General features: G+C 38.4%; 1 protein-coding gene across 5 annotated transcripts; it reads left to right on the plus strand.

Moving 5' to 3' along the window:
* Nucleotides 1-2825: 2825 nt before the first annotated feature.
* Nucleotides 2826-19861, plus strand: LOC145897687 (tight junction protein ZO-1-like). 5 transcript variants are annotated; one of them, XM_082986084.1, is made up of 36 exons: nucleotides 2826-2920; nucleotides 3707-3877; nucleotides 4352-4454; nucleotides 5296-5591; nucleotides 5762-5818; nucleotides 6113-6178; nucleotides 6285-6381; nucleotides 6731-6851; nucleotides 7026-7132; nucleotides 7569-7758; nucleotides 8009-8069; nucleotides 8853-9059; nucleotides 9423-9573; nucleotides 9922-10030; nucleotides 10468-10687; nucleotides 10888-11054; nucleotides 11302-11397; nucleotides 11501-11583; nucleotides 11767-11986; nucleotides 12158-12258; nucleotides 12437-12616; nucleotides 12871-12991; nucleotides 13071-13126; nucleotides 13363-13541; nucleotides 13785-13922; nucleotides 14252-14350; nucleotides 14826-14885; nucleotides 15271-15303; nucleotides 15760-15864; nucleotides 15984-16019; nucleotides 16353-16421; nucleotides 16824-16949; nucleotides 17336-17497; nucleotides 17689-17894; nucleotides 18015-18152; nucleotides 19157-19861. In XM_082986084.1, exons 2-36 carry the CDS (start codon nucleotides 3708-3710, stop codon nucleotides 19252-19254), a joined length of 4428 nt encoding a protein of 1475 aa, XP_082842210.1. In that variant the 5' UTR covers nucleotides 2826-2920; nucleotide 3707; the 3' UTR covers nucleotides 19255-19861. The 5 variants fall into 5 exon arrangements, with proteins under 5 accessions (XP_082842210.1, XP_082842234.1, XP_082842218.1 ...); XM_082986108.1 differs by having other exon boundaries at nucleotides 18015-18098; XM_082986092.1 differs by having other exon boundaries at nucleotides 8012-8069.
* The last annotated feature ends 64 nt before the right edge of the window (nucleotides 19862-19925 follow it).

Raw genomic sequence — 19925 nt, forward strand, 5'->3', positions numbered from 1 at the left:
TTAAATAAATCGAAGCATTGACAACAAAGCGCTGGAAAATGGGGTATGACGTCATGAAATTGTGGTTCAAAATTACCACCAATTTTGGTGTAGGGTTACTGTGTTGGGAAGGAAGTTATTTATGTAGGAAAACGCAAAGCACTGCAAATATTTTCTTTTGTCGACGGTAAAATTGTTCCTACGTGTAGTTAAACGAACTTGTTTGTGTAAGTTTTGTTCTGATGAATCTTACAATAAGTTGCGAATATATTTAAAGAACAGTCGTACATGCAGTCTGTATTTGTCGTATGTAAATTTAAAACGTGGAACCCTTAAACTGCTCAGATGAACATTGCACGGTGTTTTGAAAACGTAGCTATTTGAACCTGTTTATCGGTCCATTGTGGATTCTGGACTCCCAACACTCTCCGCAAATGTGGGAAAATTGAATCCAAGCTGTTTTTGTTTTGAAAAACCAGGTTTGAATCAGCAGGTTTGATGATACTCCCAAACGAGTCACCAAGTCTTAATATATGACCATTTGTTTTGAATAACTTCAGGAGTTGGTTAAGTTTGAATACTAGTAGCATGGCAGAACAGCAACATTTCATAATTAGCGACAAAACTTTTGTATTTTCCTCAATTTTAGGGAATTTCCCGCTGCACCGGGGTAACTACCGGTCACAGCTGGATAGATTGGTGGCAGGAGAAACTATAGCGGTTTGTGAGAGTATTTCTGAGACAGAGGATTAAGTGTCCCGTCGGGAGATTAACTGACGGCCTCCGACGATGTTTGTGACAAGAAAGAATTGAGCGACAACCCGAAATTGCTGCTGCTGTGGTAGTGAAAAGATCAATATTTGTTGTAAGGTCAAAGTCGCGCAGTTCGCACGTTTCAAATGTTTGCACTTGACTCACAAGTTGACTGTCGAGTATTGCCAAACGTTGGGGTCGTTATGATTGTGCTTTATTAAGCTATGCAACCTGTTGTTGCCATGTGTGGTTTGACATGCAGTAAATCATTTGACGTTGTGTGATGTTTTTTCTCTATGTCCAAGGACAATATTTCACGTAATATTTGCGAAACTGTTTTGATATGTGGTATATATTTGCATGATATGGTTTAGATAACGGAAAAACTTATTTTAGTTCGGCCTAAGGTAAAAACCAGGTTGTGAATACAACGGAGCAACGAAAAACTGATTCAAAACTCTCTGTGATTGATAACTATATATGGTTGTATGCCTTCAGCCATTTGATCAGAAAATCCGAATTCAAACGCATATTTCATTTGCTTGTTTACTCGATCAACTGCCCATCCTCCACAAGGAAGTGGATGCCTGCGACTTCTACGATAGTAAAACCCATCGTATTTCCCGCTGGTCTGCGGCGCAGTGCATCGTAAAAGTCACAAAACATACACAATTCACCCACCAGCGCACATAGATGTAGCTACGTCATTGTACAAATAACGAGCGTACCCAGGCGGGTTGTTTCTTTGTGCTCCCTCGTTTTCACGGTTGGTTGCGCGCTCTTAGTAAACGAACAAGCGCATTCCGTTATGCGCTGCTCTCGCCTCGGGCTTTATCTCGCTGTTGAAGCCAATAGGATCGCGTCTTCGTTTAAATCGCGCATTCTTTCTCTCCTTAACCCGCTTTCGAAGCTGCTCTGGTCGCCGTTTTTGCTATGGGTGTGTTCGCTGTCGCAGTCACATCGATCGTAGAAAATGTGCAGATAGAAGCTTTGAAAAACTTTTAAAATCTGCATTTGGGGGGGTCGTTCTCGGCCAGGTTGTGGGCGCGTTTATTGATCGGGAATCGTTTTTCCGCACAAGTTCTCAACTAAGGTTTTGCTAATGTACAGTTGTCAAAAGGTCGCTTAAGAATCAATGTTAAAAGCTCGTGCCGTGGAAGTCCTCGTTATGCGGTATTACAGAAGCGTTGTTTTGTATTTGATAATATTTGTGGTGTTTGTCAGAAAGCATAGAGGTTTGTTTGTAATTTCAAAAACCACGTAGCATTTTGAGCAGATAATTATAGTGGGCAATGTTTAAACTTAAGGGAATAGAAACTGGCATAAACTTCTGAATATTTCATAATTATCAAAAGGAATACTTTTTGTTATCAGTTTGCAAGTGAACAGATTTATAATAAATCGTTTTTACTTTGAAATCCATTTTTATGATATTCAGTTCAAAATAAACTGTGCAGGTGGATTAGTTGTTTCATTCCAAACTTATGTTTCATATTTGTGTCAATAAAAATTTTATATTTTTTAGTTTGGTATTGATGTGCCAAAGATTTTGATGATATTTTCTCATGTCTTGCCAATAAACCTATATGACATTTGCTTGTGGAATATACAACTGTAATAAACTTGCCTTAAAGTGTCTTGTTTACTTTCTTTCAATGTGTCAATAATACCTACTATTCAGTTTGGTTTTCAATCATTATTGTAAACATCTTATTATTTAGAAACAACTGTGCCGTAATGATCAGTGAGCAATTGTATTATTGTTGTCATGTTGTTGCTAACTATTATACCACACACAGTAACTCCACATTCCCCTGTGGGATTGTGGCTCGTGCTTAAACCTCTGTGGACCAAAACAATCTTAAATCTTGTTAAGTCCCTGACACATGTCTTGTAAGCTGATACCAATATTAAAGTTCAAATGTGTACATGTGTAAGATTGTTGCTGTGACTGAAATATGTTGAGCAATCAACATACATAGTTTCTCAGTGCAAGCTCAAAGCTCCGGCAAATGCCTTGTATTATATAAATGTGAAGTTTATTTGGAACCAAATGCTTTTTGAACCAAAAAATAAAACTTTGTCCATTGTCTAGGTTTTTTCTCTTAATAAGCTGTCATAGACCTGTTTGTTCTGTATATCAAGGAACTGTACACAAAAATCTTTAAGGAAGGGGCTGCACAAAAAGGTTGGTGAAACCATTTTGTTTGAACAATCTGAACTGCTTTCCTCTGTTTAATCGAGGAAACTGTCCGAGGAAATTGCCTTTTACTTATGGTTTGACAATTTCCTGTATTGGTTTGTTTAGTCAATCTAGGGTTTACACTGATGGTTTCTCAGCTGATTAAAAACCACAAGGTTTAGCGATTTCTGTTTCGATCAATCTAGACATTTGCAAAAGTTGCTAAAGTTTTGATGCCCATACATCTACACGAAATAACTAATTAGAATGTTTGTAATTTTATGTGCACCTCTATCATCTATCATGTGTTTGTAATCTGCAATACTTTATTACTTAATAATTATGTGTTTGTGGTTCTAGGCATACCACAGTCTGAATTATCCTTTGGTAAATATGCTATAAACAACTTGGTATTCTACGCTTCATGGCAGAGCAGTGTTTGAAGTCACGTTAAACATTGACCAGCAGCAACTCCTCTGCAAATACCCAACCTTTCAGTTTGAAGACTATAAAGTTTCAGTCCTTAGAAATTGTGCAAACGACCATTTTTAACTAAAGACAAATATATTTGTATAGTTGACTGTGAAGACATATTCAATAGCTCTGTTGATAGTACTAACATTTATAAGTATTAAAATTATCATTTAAAACCCTTGTATTTCTTTGTTGAATTAAATGTATTGGTTTCACTCTTTGTAACGCAAACGGCAACCAATCAAGTGTGGATCTCAAAAGCCTCAAATGATTATTTCCTATAATCCACATACACAGATTTTGTATATTTTTATTCAGAATGGATGAGCTTATTTGGCAAGAGCACACTTATGTGCTGGAGAAGGCCCCAGGGGTGGGGTTTGGAATAGCCGTCAGTGGGGGCAAAGACAATGTTGGGTCTCATTCTGGTGACCCCTCCATCATAATTTCTGATGTCGTGACCAAAGGACCTGCTGCAGAAAGACTCAAGTACGACATATCTAAAAACACTGATTTGAAACCCTGTTATTGATATGGCATATGTTTCTATCATTGTAAGAGTCAACTTAACTGTGCTTAAAATATTCCTGAGTCCTCTTAAGTGCAGCAGTGAAAGGGTAAATTGGTTTCAGAATCTGAACGTTCATCTCAGCAATATGTTCCCTTATAATGTGATAAAATAATGTATAAGATGCATCACAGTGATAAATTTATAATTACTCTAATGTACTGCTTGTGTTGGTCCCTTGCATAACTTGTTGACCCATCAATTAGCACTTGGTGTTTAAAACATTTAAGTAATGAATTGGTGTTTTTTTCTTCTTGACGGAAACTTATGTGATTAGTTAGTCACTGAAACAAAACTATACTAATGTTGGCCTGAACATTGCTGTTTTTAATAGGCTTATATTTAATTTTGTTGTTCCTTTAAGACAAAATTCAAAGTAGATTTATCTTTTTTAGAATCAACGACATTGTTTTGCGCGTCAATGGCAAACCAATGTTCAACATGGTGCATTCACAAGCTGTACGAGAACTTAAAAATGCTGGGCAAAGAGTTGAACTGGTAAGATTAACTTAAAACAAATACAGCTGCAACCCACAATATGTTAAATTGCACAATAAGTTGCAGTTTGTTTAATAAATATGTTATTTGGTAGAATTTGTGTTACACCTACAGGGAGTCTCTAGCTGTTGTATTTATAAACAATCACTATATTTATACTTGCCCTACATATTTCTCCCTGCCCCTGTGTGAGTCATAATTTGTTCTGTGATGTAATAAATGAACCGCTCTGGAATGTGGTTGTTACACCAACTCATGAAGGGCAATTGTTTTCTCACTATCACCTTTGTTTGGTTTTCAACTGAAAGTACACCCCCGGCTCTGTGACATCACACTGCCAATTGTGATGAATAGCCTTTATTTAATGGCCCACCCATTGAATAAATTGGCTACAAAATCATTGTGTCACCAGCAAAGTCAAAATAGCTTGGGGCATTCTTTCTGCATAGCATTGGAGGTATAATTGTTGGCCTGTGCTGCATATTTTGCCCTAGGCTACAGTAAAGTAATTAGCTTGGCACTCTTGTATCTTTCAACTTAATGAATTTTAGCTATGGCTATTAAATATGAAAGGCAAGTCAATTATGTTTTTGTTGAAAGGCACTGTCCCTGCTGTATACCAAAAAAAAGTAAAATGCTGTACCCTTACTCATTTACTTTTTTTTTATCATGTTTATTACATATAAATATCCTGCGATGCAATTATCAACAGTTTTTAAATTTTGCTCTATACTATTAACATCTTGTACACTTTCCATGTATTTTGTCTTGAGTTTATTGAATGCAGGATACCATGACTGTGTAACTTTAACACCTCTTGACCAATTCTATTTTCTTGCAGACGATCAAACGCAAAGTGGTGGTTCGTGTTGGAAGAGAAACTCCTCCACCAGGACGACTCAGCAGAAGCAGAAGTCGCGACCTTGACACACTTCCGCGTCATCGCTCCCGAAGTCGTGACCTTGACCGATCCCCTGATCGAAGAAGACACAGATCTCGAAGTCGGGATCTCGACACTTCACACAGGAGGCATCGGTCGCGAAGTCGTGACCTCGACTCACCGAGGAGCAGTCGGGATTACAGACGTCACAAGTCAAGGGATTACAGCAGGAGTAGAAGTCGAACTCCTCCGAGAAGGTGAAAATTGTTTTACGAACGGAAACATGAAAAAGCCAAAAAAACTTGTTTAGATTTGTTGTTCATTAAAACGTTTCCTAAAGAATTAATAAGTTGTTGCATATGTCATTTTGTATTGATTTATACTTTGATTAGTTGTTTATTTTGTAATGTTTTTTATGCATGTTTAGCAGCAGGAGACGGAGAAGTTACACTCCTTCACCTTCAAGATCCAGCAGGAGAAGCTAGTGAGCGTTTACATTTATAAACAATATTATATTCATCATGTTTAAATGTAGATAACTTTAAAAGCTTCTGTATCAATTTATCAAACATGTTTTCTTCCAGTACTTTTTTGAGTTCCCAGTGCGAAGTTTTGTCATTTTTAAGATTAAAATTTGTGCAAGGCATGTTTCACCAAATTAAAAACATTTATGATTTTGATGGAATGCAACTATTTCGGTGACTACTGTACATCAAGACCGATTAGATTACTTTGTTAAACTTCACACATCACAGCTAACCTAATTTTTATTGTGCAGTGGAAGCAGTCCATCTTATCGCAGAGGTCGTTCAAGGTCACGTTCAAGGACACCTCCACGACGAAGGTAATCAAAAAGCCCTGTTTGAATATGTAGTGGGTTGACAAATTTTCCTACTTAGATGTTTTGAGGTTACTCAGTGTCGAGGACTAACAATTCTACTTAATTTCAGCCGTAGTCGCAGTTTCTCTCCCAGCAGTCGAAGCATCACGCCACCACCTCTTGCTTCTGTGCCGAAGATGGAAAAACACAAATCTGTTGAAGACTTGGTATGTTTGACATTGTTGCATGTTAAGCTTGCAGTGAACGTCCACATGTCTACGAACTTTCATTTTGGTGTTTGCAATTTAAGTGATCGTGTGGGTCATAATGTACTGTATTAGATAAAAATGTCTGATAGCATGTCGGTGTCATGGCCTGTAGACCGGCAAGATTTCATTTGTGGCAAATATATTAAATCATTTTATATTGTTTGTCAAGAGTCAGAAAGTCACACTTGTCACAGAATATATGAATGGAATTTTATTGCAGTGTTGTTGAACACGTGCCTCTATAAATTGACAAAACTCACAAACCTGCAACTCCAAATTTTAAATTGTTTTCCATCTTTTTTCTCAGAGATCAACTTCCCCACTTTCTCCGGACCCAGATAATGCAACTTCAGACGGGGATTTTATGGTGTTTCCCGTCAAGAACCGTGAACCGAAAACTGTGGTGCTGAAGAAAACCCGATGGAACAGTGAGTGCAGAAATAAATATCATAAAAATATTCCACTTTATTACCTCACAAAGGCTCCAGCATCGGAAACTTACAATGCTCACTGGATAAAGTAGTTTCTCAACTTTTTCTTGTTTAATAGTATTTTATTCATCTGTCTCTTGTGCTCTGTTAACCTATTTTCATTGTATTCAGACTCGTATGGATTAAAACTGGGAACCCGGATTTTCATTCAAGACATTCAGCCTGGGAGTCTTGCTGATAAAAGCACTGAAATTACTTCAGGCGACACTATATTAATGGTAAGAACTTGTTTACCCTTTTTTCATGTCTTTTTAAAGAGTTTTAACACGGTTTTCGGTTGACAGCCTGTCAGGGTAGCTTGGTTCACTGATTCTGTATAGTTTCTATTTCACCTGAGATTTTTCAAGGGTGCGAAGCCAACTGTGTTTTTCAGCTAAACAAGCATATCGCAAATATTAACTACTTTGCGTTGTTTTGAAATTCTCAAACTTGTTTAACACTACATGCTTCAAAAGAATCATCTTATTATCACTGTGAATGGATAAAAAACATTTGTTTAGGCTTTAAAGTTGCCATGACCTTCGAAAAGCCAGATATTTGTAAAAAAAAATGTATAGGATTTATGTGTTTCTGTTTAGTTTCCGGTGTTTTAATGTATATGTGGCATTATACATGGGGTATCTAATAATTTGCCGCATATGAAAACCTTTTCAGATTAATGGTCGCAATGTGGACAACAAGACTGTTCAGGAGGCGATCCAAATCATCGGGTTGAGCAAAGACAAAGTGACAATGTTAGTGAAGAAACAAGATGGTGGAACTGTGTCGATTCCTGCCGATCGTTTCCGATCCAACTCTGCACCGGCGCCCGAAGATAAACGCAAGGATGAAAGTGAATCTGATGGTAAGTTCAATCTTGTCAGATTATTGTTAGTTTAAACTGTTGCAGGACTCCTCAGTAGAGATATCATTGTGTGATTACAAATGGAGTAGTAATGTTTTCATTGTTTTTTGCCAAAATGGACACCTGATTCACATGTAAACAATTGAACTTTTGAATGGTAGAATATTTTCCCATCACACAAAAACTATAAAAGGAGTTTCAGACATGTCTGTTGTTAAATTATGATTATTTAATCACACTTTGTTGTTAGCAGATGAAAGTCAGCCATCGAGGAGAAGCTCTGTGTCAAAAGAATCAGACCACCCACCTGCGTAAGTAATTGTTGTAATTCTTCTCAAAAAAAAACACATTTCCATTGTGTCCAAAAAGTACAATGTTATCATGACCACCAATCGTAATATCAACACATCTTGTGGGTAATTATGTTGTAAAGGTTTATGACAGAAATAGATGGACCAGAATAATGATGTAAATTACTATTTACCGCATGGTCGATTAATGCTCTGCAAATATGGACTTGTTGAATCCATGCAATATTGTTGTTATTATTATGTGGTATTGATCCAATCAATAACTGCATTATAATGTATTGGATGTTAATCCACGTCTCGAAAAACTTATTATAAATCTTACATCACTCCATATTCATATTCCAGTCAAAAACATAATGAGGTTTGGTGTATTAGCTTCTCTAATAAGATCTATCAATAAATGTTACAAAACTGAGCTATCTACATGTTATTTACCAAAAGTTATTGCTTTGGATTTGAATGTAGGTGATAAACCAGGGCTTCCCAAATTATGGGTTGCAACCTTAGAGTCATGTAAAGTAATTTGGGGCTGAGGGAACAAACTGTCTTTTGTAGGCGAAATTCCGTATTTCACACTTTTAGCTGTGTGCTGGTGATTGCAGAGACAAACTCTTTTTGAACTGAGATTGCAGATAAATAAGTTTGGGAAACCCTGTTTTAAGCAACCAACTTCTTCAATGAGTTAATTAATCTGGTTAATCATGTGTGACGGTATCACTGGTTTTGCAACAAGTTATTTGCACACAATGAGCAACTATATTAAAAAAAACTACATTCTTGCAGTGAACCAGCTCCACAACCTGTTGCCAAGACAACCAAACAATTTGCCGGAATCAAAGTACTTCCCACCGGCTCTGCAGCGCCACCAGCTGACTCTTCTTCGTCAAGCAGTGACAGAGGAACTCCAGAGCCAGCTCCAAGAAGCAAATCTGAAATACCAGAATATTCAGTGCCACCCGGTGACGAGGAAGATGATGGTCCAGTTCTTCCGTAAGTTGCATAGAAATCAACTTTCCTGTGAGGAGTATTTCATGCTGTCATACAAGGCAGGATCAGCCCACTGTACAGGCCCTAAGTTAACTATATCGGGAAAGTGGCTGATCCAGCTTGGCTGCAATGCTTTATTTTTCAACCAAGCTTACCATAGGGCAAAAGTTTAGGTTCTTATTTATTTGCTAAATATTTCTCAATGAAGCCAGTAATTAATTTTAACTGGTCATAGATTATAAACAATCACATTTTGAACCATTGGTCATATTTGATCACTTTTTATACAACAAGGTTCTTACAAGCCAATATCCCCTACTACAATATCACTGGTATTTTGTATTACGCCATGCTGTTGCATCACAGACCCACTGCTCGTCACATCAACTTCACCAAAGGCAAGAATGTTGGAATTCGACTTGCCGGTGGAAATGACGTTGGAATATTTGTTGCATCCGTCCAGGAAGGAAGTCCTGCTGCTAAACAGGGGTTGAAGATGGGAGATCAAATACTGTCGGTGAGTATGTGTGATAGTGATGAAAATTGCTGATAATGTTTGTCAGTAAGTTGTTTCTGTAAATAGTTGCATCAAAAATATTGTATATGGGGAAGGCAAGCATTCCTTTGTCCACTCCACATAACTATTTTTGATAAAGCTTTAATACATACATATTCCATGATATTTTATATCGTAGAGATTTATTCACTCCTATTTGTTTGCTCCCACATATTATTGACCATATTTTGCAGTAAGAAATGTCATCACTTCATGTTAAAGATTTCTATGTGAAGTTAATAATTTATCACTTACCTGTATGTTGTTGTGTTGTTCGAGAGGTTTTTTAATAATTAATGCAATGTGCAGGTAAACGAAATCAACTTCCGCAACATAATCCGAGAAGAAGCAGTCCTTACTCTCATGGGATTACCAACTGGTGAAGAAGTGAGGATAATTGCTCAGCCTCAACCAAAAGGTAAAACCATAAATAATTCTATTGTCACAAAGTTGTTGATTTTATTTTCCCATTTCTTGCTCGGATGGAAAGTCTTCGTGCAATACTTCAAGCGTGTAAAAAGCTGAAATACTTATTTCAGTAAATTGTGAACTGTCTCCCATTTAAATCATGTGTATTTTAGTTGATACTTGGTACATATCCATCATTAGAGCTTTGTTTTCATATTAGTTCATCTTGTCTCAGCACAAACAATAAAAATTACTGCACACACGACACTGTCTCAATCTACTAGGACTCATCCGTGCAGCTTTAAATATTTATCTGACAAGAGGTCCAACCAAAACTGCACTGATGAGACCGTTTGTGTGGAAACAGTGGCCATCTGTCTACTGCCCTCTATAAAAAAACAATCAACTATTTTGCTCAAAAACAACCATAACATTTCCATCACACAGTTTACCAAAAAATCCTGGAGCATGGAACCGGGGACTCGTTTTACATCCGCACTCATTTCAAATACGAGAAGTCGGGAACTCACGAGATGTCGTTTAAGCAAGGGTCAGCGTTCAGAATCAGCGACACTCTGTACCAAGGCATGGTCGGATATTGGCTTGCCGTCAGGATCGGGAGGAACAACATGGAGATTGAAAGAGGGGTAATCCCCAACAGCAGCAGGTGTGGAAACTTGTACTTCGCTGCATAGACTTTAACCTTGAAAATTAAAATGCGAAGTTTCAAGTATTTTAAATTTTGGAATAAATCGTTAAGAACTGTCATATTCCACCCTATGAAGAATATGCAAAACTTAACAAGTCAACTTGGTACAGAGTAAAACTTGGCATTTTTGACCAAAATGTGATATTTTTTGTGAACAGAGCTGAGCAATTGAAGATGGTTCAGGATAAGAAGAAAGCTCAAATGAAAGAGAGGAACAAGGGAGGAATCGGAAGAAGGTTGATGAAGAATCAAAAAAATGATGGTCCTCACTTTTCTGCGGCCTCCTCCATGTTCCCAGCTTATGAAAGAGTTGTCCTTAGAGAAGGTTCAATTTCTCACATAGCTGTTTTTTTCATAGTTGTAATTATCAACCTTTGTTCTTACAGAAAACTAAGTTATCCTCAGATAAGGTTAAATTATCCACATACTGGCCAGTTGGCATTATCTACATCAAGATACATCTTTGGAGCTTTTGTTGCAAGCTTATTGCGTCAAACATTTTTTCCAGTGATAAATTCATGCAACCTTGTTGTGGCATACATTTTTTTCAAAATACAATTGTTTCAATACAGCTGGATTCAAGAGGCCCGTGGTTGTGTTTGGTCCTCTGGCTGACATTGCACGTGAAAGGCTGGCGGGAGACTATCCCAACATCTATGAAATCGCTCGTAAGTCACGTTGCTAAGCAACCCAACCTTGTTGTATTTATTTATTGTAGTCGGGTCACACACATGTTATTACATGGGACGTAAAATTACTTTTCTGTTTCAGGCAATGAAGGAATGCTGAGTGGACAGAAGTCCAATAGGAAGGGAGTCATCAGACTCAACACGATTAAAGACATCATCGAAAAGGTGCATTAAGTTTAAGTGAGATACAAAGTCTGTCTTCCTGGCCTAACACATAAAATTATGGTGTCGGCCAAATTACTGCAAGTAAATCTTTTAAAAAACTTTTTGTGAATCATTTTTTTAAATGCCAGCAAATCGCAATGCTAATTGTTCAGGTTTATTACTTAACAATGGCTTTGTTATCAGGATAAACATGCAATCCTTGATATCACACCGACGGCAGTCGAGAAATTGAATTATGCCCAACTTTACCCGATCGTGGTTTACCTCGAACCACAATCCAAGGTCGTCGTCAAAGAACTTCGACAGAAGTTGGCCGTCACTGATGTAGAGAAGAAGAAGAAGCCGGGAAAACTTTACGACCGAGCCGTGAAAATGCAACGTGGATATAATCACGTCTTCACTGGTAATACAACCTGTGTAATGTTTCTCACCATCCAAATGTGTTTTGTTATGTTTTTGATGGTGTTTACAAAAAATGGAAATTTGTTGGATCTTTTCAAACAAACTTTCTAGCTTCTGCATTTCAATATATTCCATTAATTTTTTACAAAAACTTATATTATATTTCATACAGATACAATCCGTCTATCAGCTGGTAGTGATGACTGGTACAGGAAATTATATTCCACCATCAAAGACCAGCAGAGTATGCCGGTGTGGGTGTCCGAAGACAAGGTAAGGCTAAGTAGAGTTTGGTTACTGTTTGAAGAAGTCACTCCTACAAACAATGATTTAATTCCGTCAGCAAGTTGGAGCGACCACTTGTGTAGCCAATCACTCAGCCTGAAAGTTTTCTTCGAAGAAGTTTGTTAAACTGTGCTAGGAAACTTTTATTGTCCTTGCTCTCCGACAGTTGGGAGGGGGTGGAGAGGAGGACGCGGAGGGAATCACCGTTCCTGGTGATGATGATCAGTTTTCGTATGTTTCCGCTCCAGCGAGCGACTACAGCGTCACCACCGTTGGCTCGGAGATGTTGAATAATTCTCGCATGTCTGATGAAGAAGATTTGCCGCGAGAAAATGTCCTCATGAAGGTGGATATTTGTGTTTCAGAAAAAGATTTGTGTACTTTTTCATGTGGAAACTGTTACCTCTCTGTGATTCAATGACTGATTATGATTAAATAATTCTACATTGCCAGAAGTTTCTATCATGATTTGGAAAAAGTTTGTGACAACTTTTTTGCATTTAGTACAAACTATACTTTATGTACAATTGACGAAAACAGATTGTACTTGGACGTTATCTCAAGCGAGAATTAATTTGAAATCTCTCAAATAACTTGCAGCCTCCCGCTGGCCCACCCAGTTCTGATGAAGATGATGGTGGAAAGTTTGGTGATGATGATTTTGATGGATTGAACGATGAAGATCCTCCTCATGACAAACCTGTTCCTCCTCATTATGAAGGTGGGAAGTTAATCGTGTGATCCTTACGAGGTCCAGAAACACATTTTTCCTAATTCTAAAATATCTATTGTGTGTTTAGATCCTGAAGATATGCCTTCAGCGCCACCAAGGGACAAGCGGCAGGTCATGCTACAGGTTTGTGAAACTGTTATAAAGTAGAAATAAGATGACAAGTAAGTAGTATTCTGGCACTAACTCAGCATGTTTCTATTGTCCAACTTGAGTTGTCATGTGTGTCTGCAAACTTCTATTATCCTACTGCATTAAACATGTATTTCACGACGTCCTGCGTAACAACAACATACAGGTCATTACCCACCAATTGTGCTCAGTGATGCATGACAAACAATTCACTTTTTATTTATTTTCAGCCTAAAGAGGATCCTCGTCGCTCGAGCACAAGTAGCTCTGACAAGGAGCCGGAACGTGAACCACCCATTATTGCTCCAAAACCAATGGCAACAGGTTCAAGGGTCATCAGCAAAGTTGAGCCACCCAGGGGTAAACAGGAAATCCCCCAGGGAAGATTTGACCCCCAATCCTTCCTCAAGTAAGATTAGACCATTTTCACTTGAAACAATCCTGTCTTAGAGAGAGGGTTTAAGTTTTACCAGATTCATGGTGTTTACAAGCATGCTTAAACTATGTGTATTGAGTGGGTACTTTATAATTTTTTTATGTTATGGTTTGCAAATTGTCTTTCTTGATGTAAAGGCTAGCACAAATTTTGTGTATTTATTGTTATATTTTCAAATAAATGACAATATGACACATCCATTTTAATCTTGCACAGAAATCACATCCGAGGTTTGAACAAGATTCCGAAAGACGAGGAGGATGACCAGCCTCCACCTGTCCACGAGGAAGTTCCCCAAACCACAGCTCCCTACTCGCATTCTGCTCCAAGGAGGGAACCTGAACCAGACAGAAGGTAAAAAAAATGTTCACCACTTTTTTAAGCTAGTTAGCGAAAGTGCAGAATTTGTTCATTGAAACCTGATTTTCGGCTCGTTGTCTGTTGTTTTATTGAGTCAAATCAAGAAAAACTATTAGTAACTTTCTGGAAGTAATGTCGAAAAAGTATAAAAGAAAACATTTTGTTGTAAAACTAAAACCTAAGTCACCTAAACCAAAATGACTTTTCCTTGTAAGGTTTTTGGGTATTTTTTCCTTGATTATGTTTGGATTTTCAATATTACCTTCATTCTGAGTTCACAAACTCAGAACTTAAATAACAAATTCCTTGTCTAAATAAAACAGTGAACCACCCATTATATTGCCACCGCCCCTGCCCTCTGTCGACCCGGTCAGCCATGACCGTAGTCTCAAACCAGACTCTCCACCAGATGAGTCGTCAAGGTAACACACCCAGCAAGCATCATATTACGGGTGGCAATAAATTTATTATTGCAATTCCAGTGTTGTTGGTGATTAAAATGCTTGCATGGTAATTTCTCAAAAACTAGCACAAGATTTGCAGAAACTTTAAAGCTTGCTCTTTTTAGGGGCAATTTTTGTGTAGAAAAATTAGTGACAAATTCAGGCCATTATCTGTGCAGCGCTGTCTTCCTTTTAAGCAATGTTTTCCTCTCTTGCTTCTGTAAATATTGACCCAAAGTTTCTGTTGCTTGTGTTTCTAATTTGTGACAAATTAAGCTGGTGTTGCAAGTGGATATTTTGCTGGTGGTCTTTTCCAAAGTACAGAACTGTATATTTTTAACTGCAGCAACTTTAATTTTTTCAAATAAATATAATTTTAAACATTTGAAATCTTGAAGTCCTCGCTGCACCTTATGGCATGAACTTTGATACTAAACTTTTTTTTTTGTTTTAGGCCAATAAACAACCCTCCACAGCCACAGGAGCCAGTTTACAGCCAAGTTAACAAGAACAGGTGTGTAAACTCTTCCATGCAAATATTGTTTACTTAAAAAAAAAAACTTTTAACGTGTGAATGTGCAACTGTTTATGAACTGAAAGAATCCACACACTTATTTGTTTGCCATCTTGACAAAATACTTCATGTATTCAACTCGAACCTCGTGAAAGCCGGTAACGCCTTTTACGTCGAAATTTACAAGAAATTACAACATGTTATTACACAGCCCACACCTAACCACATACTAACGCTCATCAACTTGTATAGCCTTGTATAACGTGCCGTGCGAACGTCGTCATTTGGGCGTCTTAAGAATATTCTACGTTTGCAATATCCGTGCCGAATATATACGACCGAAGGTGCACAAACATATCTAACCAGGCAAAAAATATTTTTACAGACCAACTCAGTCACAACCTCCACAAAATCGGCGGTAAGTATTTGTGGTAAAATGTGCGGCGCTCTGTGGTAATTTGTGGTCCCCCTATGTAATTTTGTGAATATTTCTGCAAGCATTCTCAGTATCCCACTCCACCCCTGTTATTGTACCTGCATAAGGTATGGTGATGTCATAATGTAAGATGGTGATGTCATAATAACATGTCTATCTGCTTGTGACGCAGTTTGTTCGTCACTAAATGCAGGAGATATGGCGTGACGTAATAGTTTGCTGTGTAAAACATTTTTTTTGGACAAAACAATTGTGTGGAAAAATTTGCACTTCTCCAAAACGTTACAGCATGTTATCAAAAGTTGTTGTCATATCAAACGTATGTGAGCTCCTGTAAAGCAAACTGTTGATCATCTCAAAGCTCTCTCCAAACTAAACTTATAATATGAGGGTACATAAGTTATAACAACCAGTGGAATTTGTCTTCTTTCCATTCAGGGAGAGTGGTAGAGATTATGCAAATGAGATAGATTCGTTCATCCAGAACGATCCGTACAGACGACCCCAGCCTGGCAGGACAGACAACAGACCCCAGGATACAAGGTGATGTTTGGACAACTGTAGTTCTAGGTTGTTTCATACTTATGCTATTAGACATTGTTACCCATTCGACGGTATCTTAAGCCTTCTGAAAGTGATAATGTAATTATGTTTATTTGCAGACCTCCAGTTAGGGAAGAACCCCAAACTCAAAACAGGTTAGTTTTTTATTATATCTCTGGTTGATAAAATGCATTTATTGTACCGTTAACTGCCTAACGTATACTTATCAAAACAATTTACAACTACTAATTTGAACTGAAATCATAAAACAGAAATATGTATGTGCATAAATTGTTAAGATTGAAGCAATTTTATGTTGTTTCCACTCCAACAAAATTATTGGTTTTCTGCGTGCTTAAAACCTTCTCTACTGTTTTGTTATGGCCTGTTATTTTTTAAATTGACCGTTTTTAAATAAACCATCCCGTACATATTTCGCCACGCTAATAAATATATGTCGTGTTTCAATAAATATTATGTCGTCATAGATACGACCCGTCGAAACCTTACAACAGATTTGCTGGATCGTCCCAACCAAAACCCTACCAACCTTACAAGTAAGTTCAAATAATCTCATACCTTTTGCTCACTCGCCACCTCTAACTTTACTATGGAACAAACATCGCCTCTTGTTGCAAAAGAATATCAATTATTACTTAACCTTGCTTCTGCGAGAGTTGCTCCCATATGCGGTGTCGTAAATTCTTTATTTTGCGGTAACACTTGTTCTGTTCTACTATAGAGATGCTTTAAAATATCAGTAATTCCGTCTTCTGAAAGCCGCATTAAAGTATTATGTTGGTGTTAAACGCTCTCATATTTGTACGACGCATTAATAGCAATGTTCAATAACATCAAAACATGATGATTTCCAAGTTAACCGTCCGAAATCCACCAGGGATTAACCTGGCTATTAATTATTTAAATATTTCCACTCAACTTCTTTCCATTGAACGCAGTGCTAACAAACCACAAACCAGCCGTCCTCCTGTTAGCAACGGTGTAGGGAGTTCTAATGCGCCCCCAAGGTCGACCTTCGTCAAGGACAAATATAAGGAATACATGAGTCAGATTAAACCGAGCACGTGAGTTTCAAACATTTGTTCATAAAACTTGAAGTTGCCACAAAATGTGGTCGCAATAATTTGAAATCGCAAATAATATTTGGAAAATGTTAGTGCAACCTTCGCCCTTCGAAATGCCCCCTATTTTTAACGTGTATGGAAATATCGATTTTCATATACTGTTTTAACGTGAAGTTAATCAGTTTATTTAAATATGATTCTCCAATTACACTCCCTTTTTCAGTTACTCAATGAATTCAAAGTAATTAATTTCCGAAACGACCATGGTTTGTGCATTAAATCCCATTGAGTAAAAAACTGATCATAATTTCTCTGTTTTTGTAAAAACATGTATGTTATTTGCTTGCTAACCCGTGACGACCAACAAATGTTAACGATGCATTCAGGTCGTACAACGCTTATAACCCAAGACCCTATCAGAAGCCGGGACCTGGAGCACAGGCTGGCCCCAAGTACCCGAATGGGCCACAAAAGGACCACATGTACGACAGTGGTGTTGACACGTATGATAACGCCAAACCTAAGAAGCAGGAGCCGGTGCCTGTCAGGTAGGGATTTTTTGAATCTGTTCAAGTTGACGGTTGTTGAAATCTTGTTTAATGTTCTCAGAAAATTGTTTTAAATTCAGCAATATTTTGCAATATGAAATAGGACGTGTAGCAAAATTCACTTTGGAACACACTTAAATTCACGAAAACTGTTTTTGAAAAGAAGCTAACCGATTATTACGTCACAACAGCCCGTCGACGATAGACGAAGACGACCCTCAAGTTGTTGCAACTGCTCGTGGTGTTTTCGACAGCAACGGTGGAGTTCTCAGCTCTGTGGAGACCGGGGTTTCCATCGTGATTCCGAAGGGAGCAATCCGGCCCGGAATCAGACAAGAAATCTACTTTAAAGTTTGTCGCGACAACACCGCCCTCCCTCCCCTCGACAAAGACAAAGGTGGATGCATTTATTACGTCTCAGTGATTTTGTTGATAGTTAAACCATAAAAAAGAGTGAATTTAGTTGCATTATTGTGATACATTCGATTTTAAACAAATTCCCATTGTTACGTCACAGGCGAGACGCTTCTCTCCCCCCTCGTGATGTGCGGACCGCATGGACTCCAGTTCGAGCATCCGGTTGAACTCCGACTTCCTCATTGTGCGTCTATGACGTCAGACGGCTGGTCGTTTGCGCTGAAATCCTCAGACCCAGGTGTGTCCCGTACACACCTCGGTCGGGAAACCCCCTTTTACCCCGCGTGGGGCCGCGTTGGGGCGTTTTCCTCATGCTACAGTCCTATGCCTTGGCTAACCGTGGGGTTTCGTGGGTGAAATCGGGGACTTTTATGGGTTTTTAAATACGTAGTTTGAAGCACCCTTGGTTTATATTTTATAAATGCATACAAAGCCAAGCGTTTAATTATCAACTTATTTTTAGGTCAGTTGCGACATAGTTTTTTGTGATAATTTTGACGCGTATAAATCACCCATGAAAGTTCCCGACGACCCTTTAACCCCCAACATACTAACCCACCCAACATCACAATGAACGATTCTAACGTCACAATAACATGTAACAACAACTACTTAAAAAAAGGTCGCGGGATCGAAACCAGCCCATGGCACCGGTGTTTATTACATTTACTAAACTCACCTTTTATTTCTAACCGATTTTATTTAAATACCACTAAACTGGGAGTGTTTCGCTAATGACGTCACCCGTTATTAAATCATTATCGATTACGAAAACGCCTGGGAATAAACAGAAAATTACGACACCATTCGGACGTAGCATGGGGAACTAACACCCAGCCCCCTACGCGGGGGATTTCCCTTTTAACCCCATCTTTATCTTCCATTCTTTTGCATGCCTTTTAACCCAAACCCCCCATACCTAAGCTAGTGCAATCAAACCTGTTTTAATTTAAAACTAATTCTGCTTTTTGCTTCGATTGATTCAATTGTTTGTAAACAATTATATTTCCCATTATACGTTAGCTTTAAAACAATCACTGGATTTGTTGCTGAATAATTAGTTTTGCAATCGCCATCCTCAACGTAGTGATGTAGTATTCTGGTGATTTACATAATCTGTCAAGTCATATTTGAAGCTGCAGCATAAATTCAGTTACACATATAAAAAAGCGTTAACCTTGCCATCACCTAATTAAGCCCAGCCTTAACCCATGCTCTTACCCACCGTCTATTTACCCGAAGGTGAACCCTCCCAGTGGCAGAACGTGAACCTCCCGAGCGAAAGCAACAACTATGACGTCGGAAGCAACAGCGTCTCCGTTCTAATCGACCACTTCTGATCCTATATGACGTCATTCGGTATCTGTACAGGTGATTCCCCGACGCGTCGTGACGTCACGCACTGCCCGACGACGAAGAGACGCGCCGCGTTCGATATTTGATTGTTTGTAAATAGTGTTTGATTGTTACGAGGTTTTTTTCGTTCGCGTTTCGGTACTCGAGAATTGTGACGTTTCCGCGCCATTTTGTTGTCGCGTTTTCCAGAGCAGCGATTCCGAAACCTTTTGCACTCCCCGACATCGACGTGGCATTAAAAAAAAATTGAACACAGATTAAATGAGAAAAATGGAAAGAATGTGAACCGAGCCCGACACTAAAACAATGGTTTAAGAATCACTGTTCTGGAATGTTTCGCCCCATAACAGTTGGGATAGTGAGCTGGGGGATCCACTCTTTTATACCCCCTATTCCCTGCTTTGCGCGGGTTGCAAGGGGTTTTTGTATGACCACCACCAGTAATCATGTGCCTATTTTTATTGCGCGTGTATTTCAATGCGGTACGCTATTCATTTGTCGTGTACAGGATTCCCCGGCACTCGTATAATAGCGTAGTTTTTAACAACGAATAATTCATGTAAAGTGAAAATATAACTCGACACACACACACATCAGGTACTATTGAAGTTGCGTCACAGTGTGATCTGTGACGTCATAAGGGGTTGGTTTGTTG

The sequence above is a fragment of the Ascidia mentula genome, chromosome 1 (genome assembly GCF_947561715.1).
Source record: "Ascidia mentula chromosome 1, kaAscMent1.1, whole genome shotgun sequence".
NCBI lineage: Eukaryota > Metazoa > Chordata > Ascidiacea > Phlebobranchia > Ascidiidae > Ascidia > Ascidia mentula.

Excerpts from the sequence above, each read along its gene's own strand:
- LOC145897687 (XM_082986084.1), top strand. The coding sequence starts at position 3,708 with ATGGATGAGCTTATTTGGCAAGAGCACACTTATGTGCTGGAGAAGGCC. Across the intron at positions 16,950-17,335 it reads AGTCAGATTAAACCGAGCAC|GTCGTACAACGCTTATAACC; the intron begins GTGAGTTTCAAA and ends CGATGCATTCAG. Across the intron at positions 18,153-19,156 it reads GCTGAAATCCTCAGACCCAG|GTGAACCCTCCCAGTGGCAG; the intron begins GTGTGTCCCGTA and ends ATTTACCCGAAG.